This window comes from Dermacentor andersoni, chromosome 5, assembly GCF_023375885.2.
Source record: "Dermacentor andersoni chromosome 5, qqDerAnde1_hic_scaffold, whole genome shotgun sequence".
In the NCBI taxonomy this organism is placed as follows: domain Eukaryota; kingdom Metazoa; phylum Arthropoda; class Arachnida; order Ixodida; family Ixodidae; genus Dermacentor; species Dermacentor andersoni.
Window position 1 is genome coordinate 153,926,525 of NC_092818.1, and position 15,418 is coordinate 153,941,942.

The window sequence follows — 15,418 nt, forward strand, 5'->3', positions numbered from 1 at the left end:
TAATAAACGTAGAGCTCTTTTCTGGAGAGAAAGCAATTTGTGTGAATCAGTTTTGTTGCATGTACCCCACACTAGGTTGCAATACACCAGGTGAGACTGAACAAGGGCAAAATATAACTGTTTTTTAACTTGTAGTGGGAGGAGATGTCTAACACGATAAATAACATAAATAGATCTGGCCATTTTTAGTCTAATGTAGTTTATATGATCACTCCAACCCAAATCGCTACGAAAAAACACACCAAGGAACCGGCAACTATGAACTTGCTCGATGTTAAAGTCATTAAAAAATAGTTTGATGTGATGATCTAATGGTTTGTTTTTTGGATGGAAGAGCATAAACTTTGTTTTGTTTACGTTTAATTGAAGTTGATTAACATAGAGCCAAACCGCTAACTCCTCAAGCCAGGTATTACATTGGTGTTCAAGTACTTGGAGACTGGAGCCGGAAAAAAAGACATTAGTATCGTCGGCATACATCATGATATTAGGAGTTAATGGAATGTTTACAATGTCATTAATATAGAGAATAAATAAAAGTGGTCCCAGAATTGAACCCTGAGGGACACCGAATTTTATCATACCAAAACTGGATTTTACATCATGAATCTGAGTGTACTGTATCCGTGCAGTTAGATAACTTTCCAAAAGTGAATTTGCCACTCCACGGATCCCGTAAGTCTTTAATTTGTGGAGCAGTATTGTATGTTGCACAGAATCGAAAGCTTTGCGCAGGTCGAGAAAAATTCCAACAGAAAAAAGCTTAGTTTCAAAATTGTTAATTATAGAGTTTTTAATATCTAACAGAGCAGATTCTGTTGATTTACCGGCCTGAAAGCCATACTGTTGGGGGCAGATAAGATGTTTAGCTTGTAAGAAATTGTTTAGTCGCCTATAGAGTATACGCTCAGCTAACTTCGAAAACAGAGGCAATACCGAAATAGGACGGTAATTATTTGGGTCATTTTTGTTGCCTCCTTTGAATAAAACGGTAACGCGCGCGACTTTTAATTTGCTAGGGAATACAACAGAAAGAAGCATTCTGTTACAAATATGCGTAAGAGGGCCAGCAATAATATTTACAGCACATTTGATAGGAAAAGCAGCAACTTCGTCATCTCCAGGTGAGCAGGTGTTCCTGAATGAATTAATGATAGAAATAACTTCATCCACTGAAGTAGGGGACAAGAATATAGATTCAGTACTGCAAGAGGGTAAGTATGAGTCAACAGACCGAGTTGAAATGACAGCTAGCAGAGGGTCGGTATGCTCCGGCAACTAAAAAGTGTTCATTCAGCATATTGGCAAGTGAAACTCCAGCATAATTCACCCCATTGACTTTCAGCTCAGAGGGAAGACAATTCTTCCTGTTCCCTATAATAACGTTAATACCTTGCCAAAGTAATTTAGGATTGTGTAAGATTGACGAAAACTTATTTATATAGAAAACAAATCACAATATATAATATAATATATAATATAACAATATATAATGTATATTCATATATGTCATTTGTACTGTATCATATTGTATCACTGATTGTACATTTCGCCTCACACGTTTTTCACTTATACATTTGTGCATTGCACACACTAAAGTGTACAAACATTATTCTGTCCCCGTTGTCATGGATATGGGCAAGAACCTTGTCAAGCTGCAAAAAAGCAGCTTTTAGTTCTTGTCCTAGTGTTCATTTTTTGTAAATGAATGAATGCTAAATAAAGATCGATTGATTGATTGATTGATTGATTGATTGAACCCCCGCACGTAGAATGTGTCTGATCAGCAGCATTACAGAAGCTTTGGTATAATGCGAAAATTGCGCAGATTTGTTATGTATGCTGAAGTTAATAATTTCAACCAAATTATTTGACGGTAGTATTACCTGCGTACTACCAATTTGACCATGGTGACGGCTCTATGAATTGGCGCAATTTGGCCCATTAGATGAGTAGATGAGTTCAGAGTCGAATAAATCGCGGAGTCTGGTGTCTTTTCCTTTTATTTTGTTTTGTGTGTGTGACGTTTATACACATCTATAGACGTCCCTTGAACTTAAGAAACAAACACCTTTGCTTTACTGTTGTCTCCAGATCGGCGTTTTCAATAGGCATCGTATGTGTCTCGTCTATAGACAAAAATAAAAGTATATTAAAAGCCATACGCAGAGAGAGTGAGCGCGAGAGAGGGAGAGAGAGAGACCCACGGCTTCTTTATTTAATACTGGTTTGCCTAGCTTGCTGCTCCAGATGGGTATGATGAAAAATGAAATTATATGTATACACTGCATGCCACAGACACATAACACGCACAAAACACGTCACAACACTACAAGATGTATGTGGAGAGGTTGCAGACTGCCTCAAATGATTTTTAATGCTGAAGGCAGGCTTTCTCAGAGTGCCGCAACTCTAATAAAGGTTTGATAATCTCGCTGATCTCCCGATTCATCGGTTCGCCGCAGACAGGTGATAACGATCATCGAACTAAATTTGAAGCATCACCTAGGTATGTTCTTTACATAATACACCACGTAAAGATTCTGCGCTCACTTTTGTTTAATCGCGCGTTTGTTCTCTTTCTCCACACATTCTTTCCTTGTTTATTTCCAACCTTATCACTTCCCCAGCTTAGTGTAGTAAACTGGAAGCATCCTTTTAGGTTAGCTCCCTGCCTTTCCCATCTAATCTCTCTCTCTGCATCCCTATACCTGTCTCTTTCTCTCTCTGCACTCCTGCTCGAACTGAGATTGAACCGCAGCACCCCCGGATCTCGTCATGTGCAGTCTAGCGACTAAGCTACGAGGAACCGTGTTCTGGACAGATCACTTTTAGGGACAATTTCACTCTTCTGTGACCTTATGGTCAGCGATACACGGTACTGAAACGACAGGTGCCTTTTCAAAACGCACGGAAACTATGAAACGTGAAAGTAATGTCCAGGCACGTTGCCTGCCATTTATTTCATCATATCTCATTCAGATGGCTTAGTCCACCAATGCGCACTCCCACTCCATCAGGTGAAAACCAGGACTTTCTTTGACGGTGATTTATGCAGGGGTGTATGTAAGGCTACATAGGTGGTATTTGTCTCTTCACTTCGTGCGTGCTAATACACTTCACGTCCGGACATGGTATAAGAAAAGTGTCACCAAGACGTGGTCTGCGGTGTTCTTGTGTGTGAAGTTCTCGCAGCATTGATGAATGCAGCGCTACACGGGTGAAAAAAATTTGTGATTTCGTGATTGCGCTCTCAACGTTTAAATCGAAGCTTTTTTAGAGTACCTCCCCAAGACTTTCCGGACCGAGGCTGCTGTCTTGCCAAATAGGCACGTGTTCCTCACGTGGCCTAGCACGTGCGCGACAGACCACTTTCGCGGCAGAACATGTGCGCGCGCATCAGCTCCCATTAGGTCACGGACGCAGGAATGAAACGGGAAGAATAAGGGTCAACCTTATACCGCCGTCTCTCGCGTCGAACTTCTCTCAGCACATATCTGTCCTCACCATTCTACCCCTCGACAGACATCACCTTCGTCCTCGCGACGTCACTACGTAGACGTCTCAGAGTGTGCATTCGCACGAACTGCTGTTTGCATCTCGGTTTAGATGGTGAACGATGTCGCGCATAAACATAAACATTGCGTCACATTAAAATTGGGACCTGCACGGTGTATAAACGTGAACATTTCCTGAGAGTACACCTTGCATGGATGACAATATAGAGAGTCGTACACATCTCATTTAGTTTTACAGCTTTGTGTAACCGTTTCACGGAGCTTCGCTTCAGACAGATTCATACGTGTGTGTTGGATGTACATAATTTTTGTTCTTTTTTCACTTGCTCCATGTGAAATTCATGAAGTGAACTAGCGCCGGTACAGAATACGTGAATCTCCCCAGAATAGGCAATATAAAGCTGACTAGATGTAAATAAAACATACGTTTCTATCGCATACACCTTTGGCGTTATGCCTTTTTCTTTGTTTTTTTTCTTTGAGTAAGTTACACCTGTTTTTGACTGCACTTGTCAATGATTGGTTTTTACGAACATTCAGTGCATTTATATATGGGATGTTTCCACCCCTGTAACAACCCTACACATGGCTGTTTAGTTAAACCTTCTCTTGTTGTACGTGTACAACAATAGTACGAGCACTGAGTGTGTTTATATATGTGATGCATTCGTCCCTGTAATATCCCAGCACGGGACTGGCAGTATTAAAGGAACACTAAAGCGAAAGAATAAAACAGTTTAGACTAATGAAGCATTGTTTCAGAATCCTGCAGGCAGTCATTTCAAAAAGATAGTTTGTTTATTAGATGAGAAAATGAAGGTCCAAGTATCGGTATTTGAGTTTCGCGCCGAAACCCCAGCGCCGGTACGTCAGCGTGACGTCAGGGATTCCAAAGTATGTTTTCGCATTTGGGCAGCGTTGGCTGAGTAAAGGTTCCCGAAACTTTCCATGTTTAATATTTGGTTCCTTTAGAACACAATGTAGTCAACCTGTACCGCTATATATAATTAGTAGGGCCTAGAAGATGCCATAAAAATCCATGACGTCACAGCCACCAGGTGCGGGAACTTAAGTAGGCGTCGCCGCCCGTATTTCGTTCTTGCGCTTTTTCTGGCTTACCAAACGTCTTATCGTTGTAAGAGGGGTGTTTTTGGTGTTGTAGAAAGGTAATTTACTGATGCAGAAGAAATCATTTTTCACTTTAGTGTCCCTTTAAGAAAGGAATGAAAATAATTAGATCGACCCTATCTCTCGTACAACCGCCAGCAGCATTGTGGACGCCGACAAAGTGTAAAGTAAAGCTCGCCAGGCGCAATCGGATATGATCGAGAAACTACGCAGTTACCTCGCTCAGCAGAGCAAAAAGTTGCTCGCCTACAAAGTTTTTCTTGCCACTTCAGTTCTGTCTAGCAGTTATCAAGAGAACAAAACTGAGCATGCGAATCTATTTGCGGATTTACAAAATCATATATTTGTGAGCGCCTTTTTATTCGTTTTATTGGGCTAATGTGCTGCTACTCTCGCTAAAGCAATAAAAATAATAAAAAAAAAAAACAAGACAAAAAAAAAAAACAGGGTGCATAGCATGGTCGAAACGGGAAGTTTGTGCTTCTTTTTTTCATTTTCCTGCCGCACGTAGCTCACGACCCTCGATGTCATGTCCTCGCCGTCTTCATGAAAGCGGAACGCATTTTAGACCTTGCTAACGTTCGGGGTTTCGTGTTCGGCAAAGCGTCCGATTATAGCCTACGGTGTATAAACTTCGTCCTTCCAAAACTTTTGTTTCTTCCCCAGGGTGAAGTCAATTTTCACAAAAGCAGCTGTACTGTATACCATGCAGGAAGAAGCTTATTTTGCAAAGGCGAAAGCGCTTTTCTTTCTTTCTTTTTCATTCGTGCAACAGATATACAGAGCAGAGAAAGGCTCTTGCATAACTTGCAGCTGGAAGCTTAACAGGAGTGTTGCCTCCTAGATTCTCAGCCCATCGCGGTGGTGCCGCGCGTACGCAGCCAGCTCGGCGAGGCGCGAGAAAGGCGGCTGGTGTTGATAGCGGCTCCGCAGGCATCCAGCGTGCTCGCTCTTCCAAGACGAAATCCAGTCGCCGATAAGCCTTGCGTGGGAAGCGAACCGTTTCGATACGCTCGCCTCCTCCGTTCAGTTCGTTCCCTTGCTTTTTCTCTCTCGCTCCTTTCTTTTTCTTTTTGTACACGTTTCGGAAACTTTTCTACAGCAATGTATACGAGTACAGCGATCTCAGCGAAGGAGCCCGAATTGTACGAAGAAATAGTGTTGTGGGCTGGGGGTGGGGGGCAGTACAGGGTCAAAGGAGATAAGGAAGTCAGGGAGAAGAGTTTGTTCTCTTGTTTAACGGCATGGGGCGAAGGCTCGCGATTTCTCCAAATTTTCATATAGTTATTTCGTAACCTTACTGAGAACCTCCTGCTATGAAAAAGCACCTGGCGGAGTGAAAAAAAAAAGGACACAATGAAAATGCAACGATTGGACGGCGTTTTGAATCTGTGGTCTTGGCTGCCTGAGTCTTTTTATTCATTTCGATATACCTTACAGGCTCCATACGCTGCAGTTAGTAAGGGGGGCATCAGAAGAAAGAAAGACAATTGGAAAACAATCAAGGCAAAGTGTAATACAGCCCTACACCAAGACACGGGAACCGCAAAAATGCTTAAAAACATGATTGAAAAACAGGGTCAGAAGTGAAGGCATTAAAGAAATATATGCTATGAATACTCAGAGTTTCAAACAAAAAAAGCAGGTCGGGGTAACGCACAAACCATCACATAATTTAGCACACACGTTGCTCACGCACATAATCAAACGTGGTATGCAAAACAGCGTTGTCTGAAAAGCATGGCCGCGTTTCGCGGGCAGTTGCTGCACAAGCTGCAACTCGTGAAATTCGGCGCCACTCTATAACCAGAGTTTTAAAAGATTACTCCAAAGGAGGACGATTTTTACATCGTGTTATGGAACATATGTGAGTCAGTGGTCATCTTTGACACCAGCTGTCACGCATAAGGTCTGCCATGTCGCTGAAACGGTCATCTAATTTGTTAGCAGAGTGTACTAGCACCGCAATATAATTTGTGCTAAACCAGGAATTGAGTGTTTACAAATCTTCTTTTAAGTGCAGTGGCCAGCAGTATTCAAGGCGACTTTCATTACAGAGCATAGCCGGAGTTCCTGCATGATACGGGATTACATATAAGTACTGACGTACAGGTCGACGACGAGAGCATCCCCGAGGAGTGAAACAGTTTCACTCGTCGGAGTCCCCATCATACTATTTTTGCATGACCAAGGGACTCGGCCGATCGAAAGCCTTACTAGTACATCGTATTCGCGCGCAGTCAGAGTGAACGCCGACGTGGCGGCACGAGCTGCGACTGTCGCCCTCACCGGCGTGTTCATTCGGCTACGCTCATAGGGATATGAAGCATCACTTGTTAGAGTGCCCAGGAGTAGCGGAACTGCTCAAGACCCTCCTTTATTGACTGAATTATAGAGCGGCTCCGCGCACTAAGGTAACGGACGTAATCTTCCAGCATGGACACTGGATTTTCATGAGAGAGCTGTTTCACCTCCTCATGAAGTTTATTAAAAATACCATCTATTCAACGAGTGGTGACGTTAAGCGAGTAATGCTAAACGTAACAAATCGTTGATGCAGTATATAGTATGTTGCAGTACGGGGTGAGCTTGGTAGGGTGGTAGCATTATACCTTTATTGCTAGACCTTAAGGCAGCTCACCATGAATTAAACAAATAGTGCACTCCGCGATTGAGCGTCGCAAAACCGACCAAATGGTTATCGCACGCATCGCTACCATGACTGGCGTGCGTGCAAATGTACAACGTTAAGATGGGTTCTTGCGAGGGATAACTGAATATCAGAAACCACTCACCTACAAGTGTGAAAGTAGTTATTAACTCGAAGCTTGGCGTTCTGTGACCATCCCCCTTTTCTTTCCCTTACACCGTCGTCGGTAGGCCGCCTTGTAACCTCATCATCTCCTCATCGTCACATTATAACCTCTACCACATGGCAAAGAAAACCAAAACTTAGGCTGGCACGACTACAGAGTATGGAACTTCTGAATACGTCAATGTGCATTCAGAAACTGGACGCTGACGTCTACCGACAGTTTGAGACTCTTAGAGAACTAGCGCCAGTGAATGTTTGTTTTTGTTGTTGTTCGAAATGGTGATTGGGGTGGGAGGGCTGCCGTTCGTGAACAATCGCTTGTTTACTGGGGCTACATTAGTTGATTAAGAAGAGGAAAGAACGCGACCAACACTGCAGATGAATGTTCTTTTACTTTAGGTCAAAAGTACAAGATGCTGGTTTCTTTGTTTGGTGCGGACAAAGAGGCCGTCATGGTTTCCGCTGACTCATAAACTGCAATTAGCGCATGTTTCAGCAAGTTGCAGCAATTACAGCATGAACTGCAGATTCACGTAGCAACTAATGCTCTTGGACCTTCCCCGCGGTACATGGATAACATTTTGTATTGGTGCTAATGGTATGCACTCGAGAATGCACATGCGTAAAGACCTGCTTGACTCTTTCATTTTATAAAGCGGTCTGTTTTTGTTGTAAAATCATGATGACGGTGGTTGCTCTGTAGATTGAGCGTAGAGTGACAAATGCTTGAAACATTGACTTGCAACTCTAGTAATGTCTGGCTGTTTTGCTCTGACTGTCCATTTTTGCAGAATTATGACTTTTCGACGGCTGCCGCGATGGCTCGGCAAGCTGCAGACTTACGCCATTCTCGCCGGCTGCCTGGCACTTCTCATCCTCTTCAGGTCATTCCGCACAGAGGCCCAGGAGGGCGACAGGGAGATCTTTGACGAGGACCTGTTCATCGCGCCTCAACATTTTAAAGACCATGCTGAAAACGAGGTAGTCGTGCACGAAGAACTTGATGCGCTCCCGGAGGAAACGGTTAGCAGCGAAAACCCCTACGTTCACCCGTACGTCATCGACGCGTCGCACCTATGTCGGAGCTTCGAAGATGTGCCGAGGCGCTTAATATTCGTGGCGAGCGCTCCAAGCCACCGGGAAGCTAGGAACGCCATACGCGACACTTGGGGACTCCACTCATACGTGGCGCATCGAAACGGCAAGGTACTATTCTTGCTGGGACGCTCCGCATACGACATGGAAATCAAGGCCGAGTCTCAGGTCAACGGGGACATCGTACAGGGCAATTTCACGGACAGCTACGACAACCTGACGCTCAAGAGCGTCATGATGCTTCACTGGACGCGCTCCTTCTGCCCAAACGTCGAGCACGTGATGAAGACGGACGACGACGTGTACGTGAACCTCGACAACCTGGTTCACCATCTAGAGCATGAGATGGCCGACCAGAGGCGCTGGATCCAGGGATGTGTCAAGAGGCACGCCGCCACGCCGCTTCGGTCTCCCGGTGCCGGTCAGCCTCTGAGCCCTGTGGACGTGTGGACACTGCCCAAGGCGCACCCGGACTTTGTGGCGGGAGCGGGGTACGTCATATCCGGTGACCTGGTGGAGGACCTGCTGGTGGCTTCGGCGAGGGTTAAGTGGGTGCCCGTAGAAGACGTGTTCGTGACGGGACGGTGCGCTGCCTTGGCCGGTGTGAAGCCAGAGACTGACGATAGGTTCAGCTGCGGCCGTCCGGTGAAGGAGCCGTGCGAAATGGCTCACGCGTTCACGGGGCACGGAATGACGCCTGAGCTGATGAGAAGGACATGGGATGCAATGCTCAGTGGCTGTTCGTGACACTTATACCGGTTGCAAAACTTTTCGTAACCTGAGCATTTAAAGCAGTAAAATGCAGATTCTCACGAGACTGGGGTGCGCGTGATACTTGCTTTGCCCGTGCGCAGGGTGGGAAATTCGTCAAAAGACGGATAACTTCCGTAGGAGCCGCCGAATGGCAAGGCTAGACAGTGTAGGCGTACGCATGCTGTTTGAAGTTTGACATGGGTTCCCATGACGAGTACTGTGAACACTGTACCCGTCATCATATCACGACAGAGCTTTTGTATCTTATGCTGTCTCATTTCGGTTGTGGATCAATGTCAGGCAGCGAAGCTTGGTGCTGTGTGATCTAGCTTTTTTCTACACCGGGTGCCTTTGTGAAGCTCTCACTTGCCGTAATTTTTGGTGAACGCGAGCGATTTATGTGCGGTGATGGTTCGTTTCGATGATGAATCATTGAACGGAGGACTTCAGCCTGCAGAGTATAAGGGTCAAGTCGGCTGGCGCAATGCAGGGGTAATCGGAAATCGGGAGGGGGGGGGGGGGCAGTGGGCTTTGTCCTTTAGTAGACATAAGTAGGCTCATTATGATTGAACGGAAACAACACTTGCTCTGCTGAGTGCCAAAACCATTCACTTGCTCACTTCCAGCGTGGGAATAAGCTAAAATGCCGTCCTAAATCTGGCATTTACAATTACACCGAGATGAACTGACGCTGCGGTTAGCCTATTTGCTTTGTAACGAGTGCCGGAGGTATCTAAAAATTGTAAGGTGTACAACTGTTCATACTATGTGACCAGCTAAAGCACAAGAAGTTACTTTGTGTCCTGCTGAGTTCCGTTGTTGCATCGGGAAGCAGGCTAGTGGAACGTTTTCTGCATATTTCATGTTGATAAATGGCATTTGCAGCTGAGTCTGCCTCTTTCATACAAGTGATAATAAATTACGGCGCTATTTGCAGCGTCTCAACAATGGCGGGCGTAGCTACTTGGCGCCACCTTTAAGTAAGTGCAGCTTGAGAAAAAGTGTCTGCAATAGTGGCACAAGTTCGAATGGCGAATGCTGTTTGTGGTCGAAGGTGAACCGTTGCCAGTGCGGTGACTGACTAGCACGAAGCATGCGTGTCTCTGCAAGTGATGGATGCCGCTATATGCTTTGCAAAGAGGGTTGCAATGTGTGCTTGTTGGTAATGCATCTTCAAGGGGTGTGCGGTAGCGCGATTAAAAGACGAGACAAAAGAAGACACAGAGGGACACACACAGCGCTGTGTGTGTCCCGGTGTGTCTTCTTGTGTCCCGTCTTTTAATCGCGCTACCGTACACCCTTTGCGAAGAGGCTACGAGCATGGCCGCAAATGAGCAACCTGATAATGACAGCGCACACTCTTCCTTGCATTACCAACATAACATCTCAAGATTGCTCCGTGACAGCGTAGGGAAAAATTACCGCGTGTACCGTCATACGTAGTATGCAAGAACAAACGGAAGGAAAAGCAAACAAGAAAACATCAGTGACAGCTGCACGATACGCGGAACCCAGAAAAAAAAAAAAAGAGAGATTGTCGGTGCATTCATTCTTTAGAGATGCTTGGCGGCTTTAATGTTATTATTAGTCTGTTTTATGGTTGGTTTGTAAATATTGATGACATATCTTATACGATGATTATTATGAAAAGCGGCACATACACAACGATACGTACCGAGTTGCCCAAGTTGGCATCAAAACAGTTTAGCTGAAGAGCGGCACCTAGCCAGTGGGAAATAGCCTGGTATCAAAGTTGGCGTGAAAGAGGTTAAAGAGAAGGACATACCCAGTGGCACGCACCCAGTGATCCAAGTTGGTTGAATGGTTGGTTTTGAACCCGGTTACCCCTGGACAGTAGTCCAATGCTCTACCCATTTCACCATGGACTACCTGGTCACCCATGTGGGCAGGAAAGTAGCTTAAGCGCGGATAAACATAGAGACACACCGCAAGCTGCGTGAACTCCCGAAAAATGCCAATAGCATTAAGAAGTGGCACACACCCTCCATGCGTATACCTCCTACCCGCCCAGGCTGGTACGTTAATGCATCGCCTAATTAAACACGCATGCGTATACGATATATAAAATCATGCAGATATAACGCACATGTTGGAATATACGGAAAAAAAGAAGCGTAAACAAATCTTTAAATGCTTTACATCTAATGATGATGCGTACAATTTGGTGTTGACAGGTGTGTGCACAAAAAAGTACGACACGTGCCTTTTGTGTCGTAGTGGGACAAACAAAATCTGGAGGATTGGCCAAAAAACGGGCACACCCCGAGTGGCACATACCGAACGGCTAAAGCTAAGAAAGTAAACTGAATCAAATAAGTCGTGAAATATAATTAACCATTCTATTAAGAGGTTGGTGTGCGTTAGAAATACCTGTCACCCTAAATTATATAGCGTTATGTTTTATGTAGGGATCGTACGTTGTGGGACACGCCCATTCTGGAGGATTCGCCAAGAAAGCTGTGGCACATACTGAGTGGCGAAATCAAAGAAAATAAAGTAATCTATGAAACGTTAATAATTTTATTAACAGATTGGTGTGCCCTGTGTAGTAATAATTTTGTATACAATTCCTTGTAAAACTGACATGGTTGATGAATAAAACTCGAATAAAACTTTAGAAGTGCCGGTGAGCCGACATTATATGTGCATATTTTTGTAGGAACTTATTTTCCCGTTACGCAGAAAATAACTGGACATACGTGGTCAGCATACAAGCTTTATACGACCAACGTCGTGGGTACCTTCTTATAACCTCTGTATATATATATATATATATATATATATATATATATATATATATATATATATATATATATATATATATATATATATATATATATATATATATATATATATATATATATATGTATATATATATATATATTTGGCAAGACAGCAGCTACGGTCAGCAAAGTCTGCGAGGGTTGGCACAGATAGCTTCGTTTTATAAGAATTATATATACGAAGAAAAAGGAAAAGCGGGTAAGTTAACCAGCTTGCACCTGAGGATATGAATGGGCATATTATATGGAGTCAATATAGGGGGCTACAACGAAAATCACAATGAGCGATACTTTGTGCTTATGATGCTCATCGACGCCACATTATGGCGTTGATGAGCAATTAGTGGTGGGAAACCCATTAGGCATTGTCCCTCTCAGTGAACCAATCATCCACGACGTTCGGTCATACGTTCAGCAAAGTTGTGCCTCATACAAATGGTCGACCATAGGTTCGCTCGCCACCAGCAAATACGTTTTACCCAAAGCAGGCTCATGCGAGGTAGCAGACTGACTCAAGAATGGGAGGTGTTCTGTTCACAACGCACCAATTCCCGCATTCGCAAAACACGTGTTACATAAGAGCGCTTCGTTACTGGTCAACGTTCATGCACCCTAAATCGCCGCACCGACGGTCAATCGTGGAAGGCACTGCGAGATGGCACGTTAGAGAACTTCAGTAAACACGAGCCCTGATTGGCAGCAACATTAGCTTTCGGTGACGCTGCAGGGAATTCACGAGGCATGTCTACGGAAAGTTCGCGTTGTCTCCCTTGGCGGCTCGTGTTTATTCTATTTGTGTCGCGAGCGCCGATGAGCTTGGCTTCCTGAAATAGACGCTTGGCGGCTCCTTTCTGTGCCGCCGCCATGGTGCTAGTGCGGACAAGAGCGGAAGTGCGCGGAGCAAGAACGAGGGAAAGCATGGCTAAAGAAGGAAGCAAAATGGAAGTGTTTCATGAAATGCCATCATGTACCACTCGATAAGTACGAACAATTCCTGAGTAAAAGCAACGCGTTTTTCAAAATTAGGCTGTTTATATGCGCACGTTACAGGAAGTCGTCTTTTAGTGTTTCCGTCTATATATATATGTTTTAAATGATCATACTGTAAAGCGAACTGACGCACCACTAATTCTCGGGAGACTTGCAATAATGTTTGCTTCTTCTTAAAAAGAAAGAGAGATAGAGAGAGTGAGATAAGTAATTAGGGAAAGGCCTTTGGCTTGTTAGGCTCGTTTAAACAACTTTGAAACGCAGGAACAACTCAACAACTGAACAACGCAGGAACACACACACACACACACACACACACACACACACACACACACACACACACACACACACACACACACACACACACACACACACGCACGCACACGCACGCACGCACGCACGCACGCTACAAAACTGCCTTTTGCCCAAGCGAAGAAGTTGTACGTTACCTTCTCATCAAGGTTTCGCTGTTCTTTTCCTTCGTGCTTTCTACTCCTAAGAGGCTTTTTGAAATACACGTTTCAACAGATATCTTACCGTGGATGTAGGCCAAGAGTCACGAGCTTGGGCGGTCCTGTTCCCTTGTAACATTTTTGTTCTGCTCTCTTTTAAATACAAAGCTACTTGTAGGTTGTGCAGAGACTTATAGCATCATCGACATACCGCATCAATGCGCGCCGGGGTGGCCTGCGGCGAAGATAATTGAAATAAAAGGCGCATCAGGGCATCCCGGTGCGCGCTGGTGCGGATTGTCCAGGAAGCCATGGAGAAAGAAATACCTGATCTACTCCATTTCTCTTTGTCAACACGTTGTGTTTGAAGAGGGCTCACATTTTGAGCTGCATATTACACTCGTTCTTGCTAAATGGATTGACAATTACTCTTACGACGTCCTGACGCTTAAAAAGAAAAAACGTGATCTGAATGATTACCTCCTGTAAGTGAACGAATTATCTTTTTAATACCTAAGAAGCTGCCGTCACTACTGTAGGTCGTGAGCGGCTATGAAAGCGTACGAAGTTTCTGTGTGCGTGAAGCGCTCGAGTTCCTTCTAGCCTTTGTTGTGCTTTCCAAGACAACATGCGTCTATTCTATACCTAATAATCAAGCAACGAAGTTCCTGAGGTACGCAGTGCTTTGTTAAGTTTCAGTAGTTGCAATATATGTCGTATATTTATACAACATGTGCAGATGAAATTATAAATTGTTTTGCTACATCTAGTGACGTCTGTAGATAGCTTGTTTTAGCAGAAAGCGTGTTTGCAACAATGCATGTAGCAAGATGTTGTAATGGCCGCACTGTTCAGTAACTTGCATGGAGGGAGATATGAGTGAATCTGTTCAATAGCTCTGGATTGATCCTCCATCTCACGTTTATCCCTTGGCTCTCGTAATGTACGAAACTGAATACAGATTTCCAAGCTTCCCTCCTTTTTATAGCCAAACGATGCATACCTATGAGTACAGAATTATGAAGAGAAAACGCACGTACACTTTAAACACTTTGAACGCATTTTAACATAAGCACGTTGGACCTACAATTATATGATTATACACACAGACGCACACATTCATGCACACGCAAGCACATCGACACACACGTTCGCACACACATAAAAGTAATGAAAGAGTAACAGAAGCACTTGCATTTGCTGCACCGAAAGTCGGTGCCGGAAGCTTGGAAGTAGGGGATTAAAAACTTCTCCCGCGCTGGGCCGCTGATACGAGAGCAGGAGCCTGGCGGGCTCAGTTACGCCTCTCTCGTTCGTGCGAAGAGCGCAAGACGCTCTGGACATAAATCACTCGTGGAAGTAGAAAGATTACCGCGGCCTCCTCGAAGACATGCCCCGCGCAACGTTGAGCTCGGCTGAAGCACAACTCGGGGTCGTAACTCGTTTAAGGTCAATTTGGCGCTTCCACTGAGGATCTTTGTAGAAGGCTGGCTGCGAAGCGGTCGCTGAACAAGGTTCTTTTTTTTTCGCTCCTTATGTTTGAGATACGATGTCATACGAGCTCGACAAAGACGTCCTCGCGAAACTTAAGATTGCAGAAAAAAAAATGTTGTTGACCTGAGGGTCCCCGTGCTATATGTGTGACAAAATGAATCATAGCCCGCTTACAGCACTAAAACACGGATGGAATGAAGGGGAGATACTCGTCGGCGCTGTACTAGGCGCTGTGCATAGAATGGGCGCCAGGTTTGCACAATTAGGCCTTTTCTTTTACTCACAGTTCTATTGCTCCCTGGAAAAAAGGCAAGGATGATTGTGGCGTCATTTAGCGCTGATGTGTACTTTCCTTTTATAATGAACACG

The 15,418-nt window shown here is 44.5% G+C and overlaps 1 protein-coding gene across 4 annotated transcripts in view; it reads left to right on the plus strand.

Annotated features, from left to right (window-relative positions):
* Positions 1-11,960, plus strand: part of LOC126531417 (beta-1,3-galactosyltransferase 1-like) — a 55,115-nt gene extending 43,155 nt beyond the window's left edge. For all 4 annotated transcript variants that reach the window (XM_072288431.1, XM_050178935.3, XM_050178937.3 and 1 more), the window contains one exon: positions 8,253-11,960. In XM_072288431.1, coding sequence (XP_072144532.1) covers positions 8,257-9,303 — 1,047 coding nt within the window. In that variant the 5' untranslated portion in view covers positions 8,253-8,256 and the 3' untranslated portion in view covers positions 9,304-11,960. The remainder of the gene's footprint in view (positions 1-8,252) is intronic.
* Positions 11,961-15,418: the final 3,458 nt, after the last annotated feature.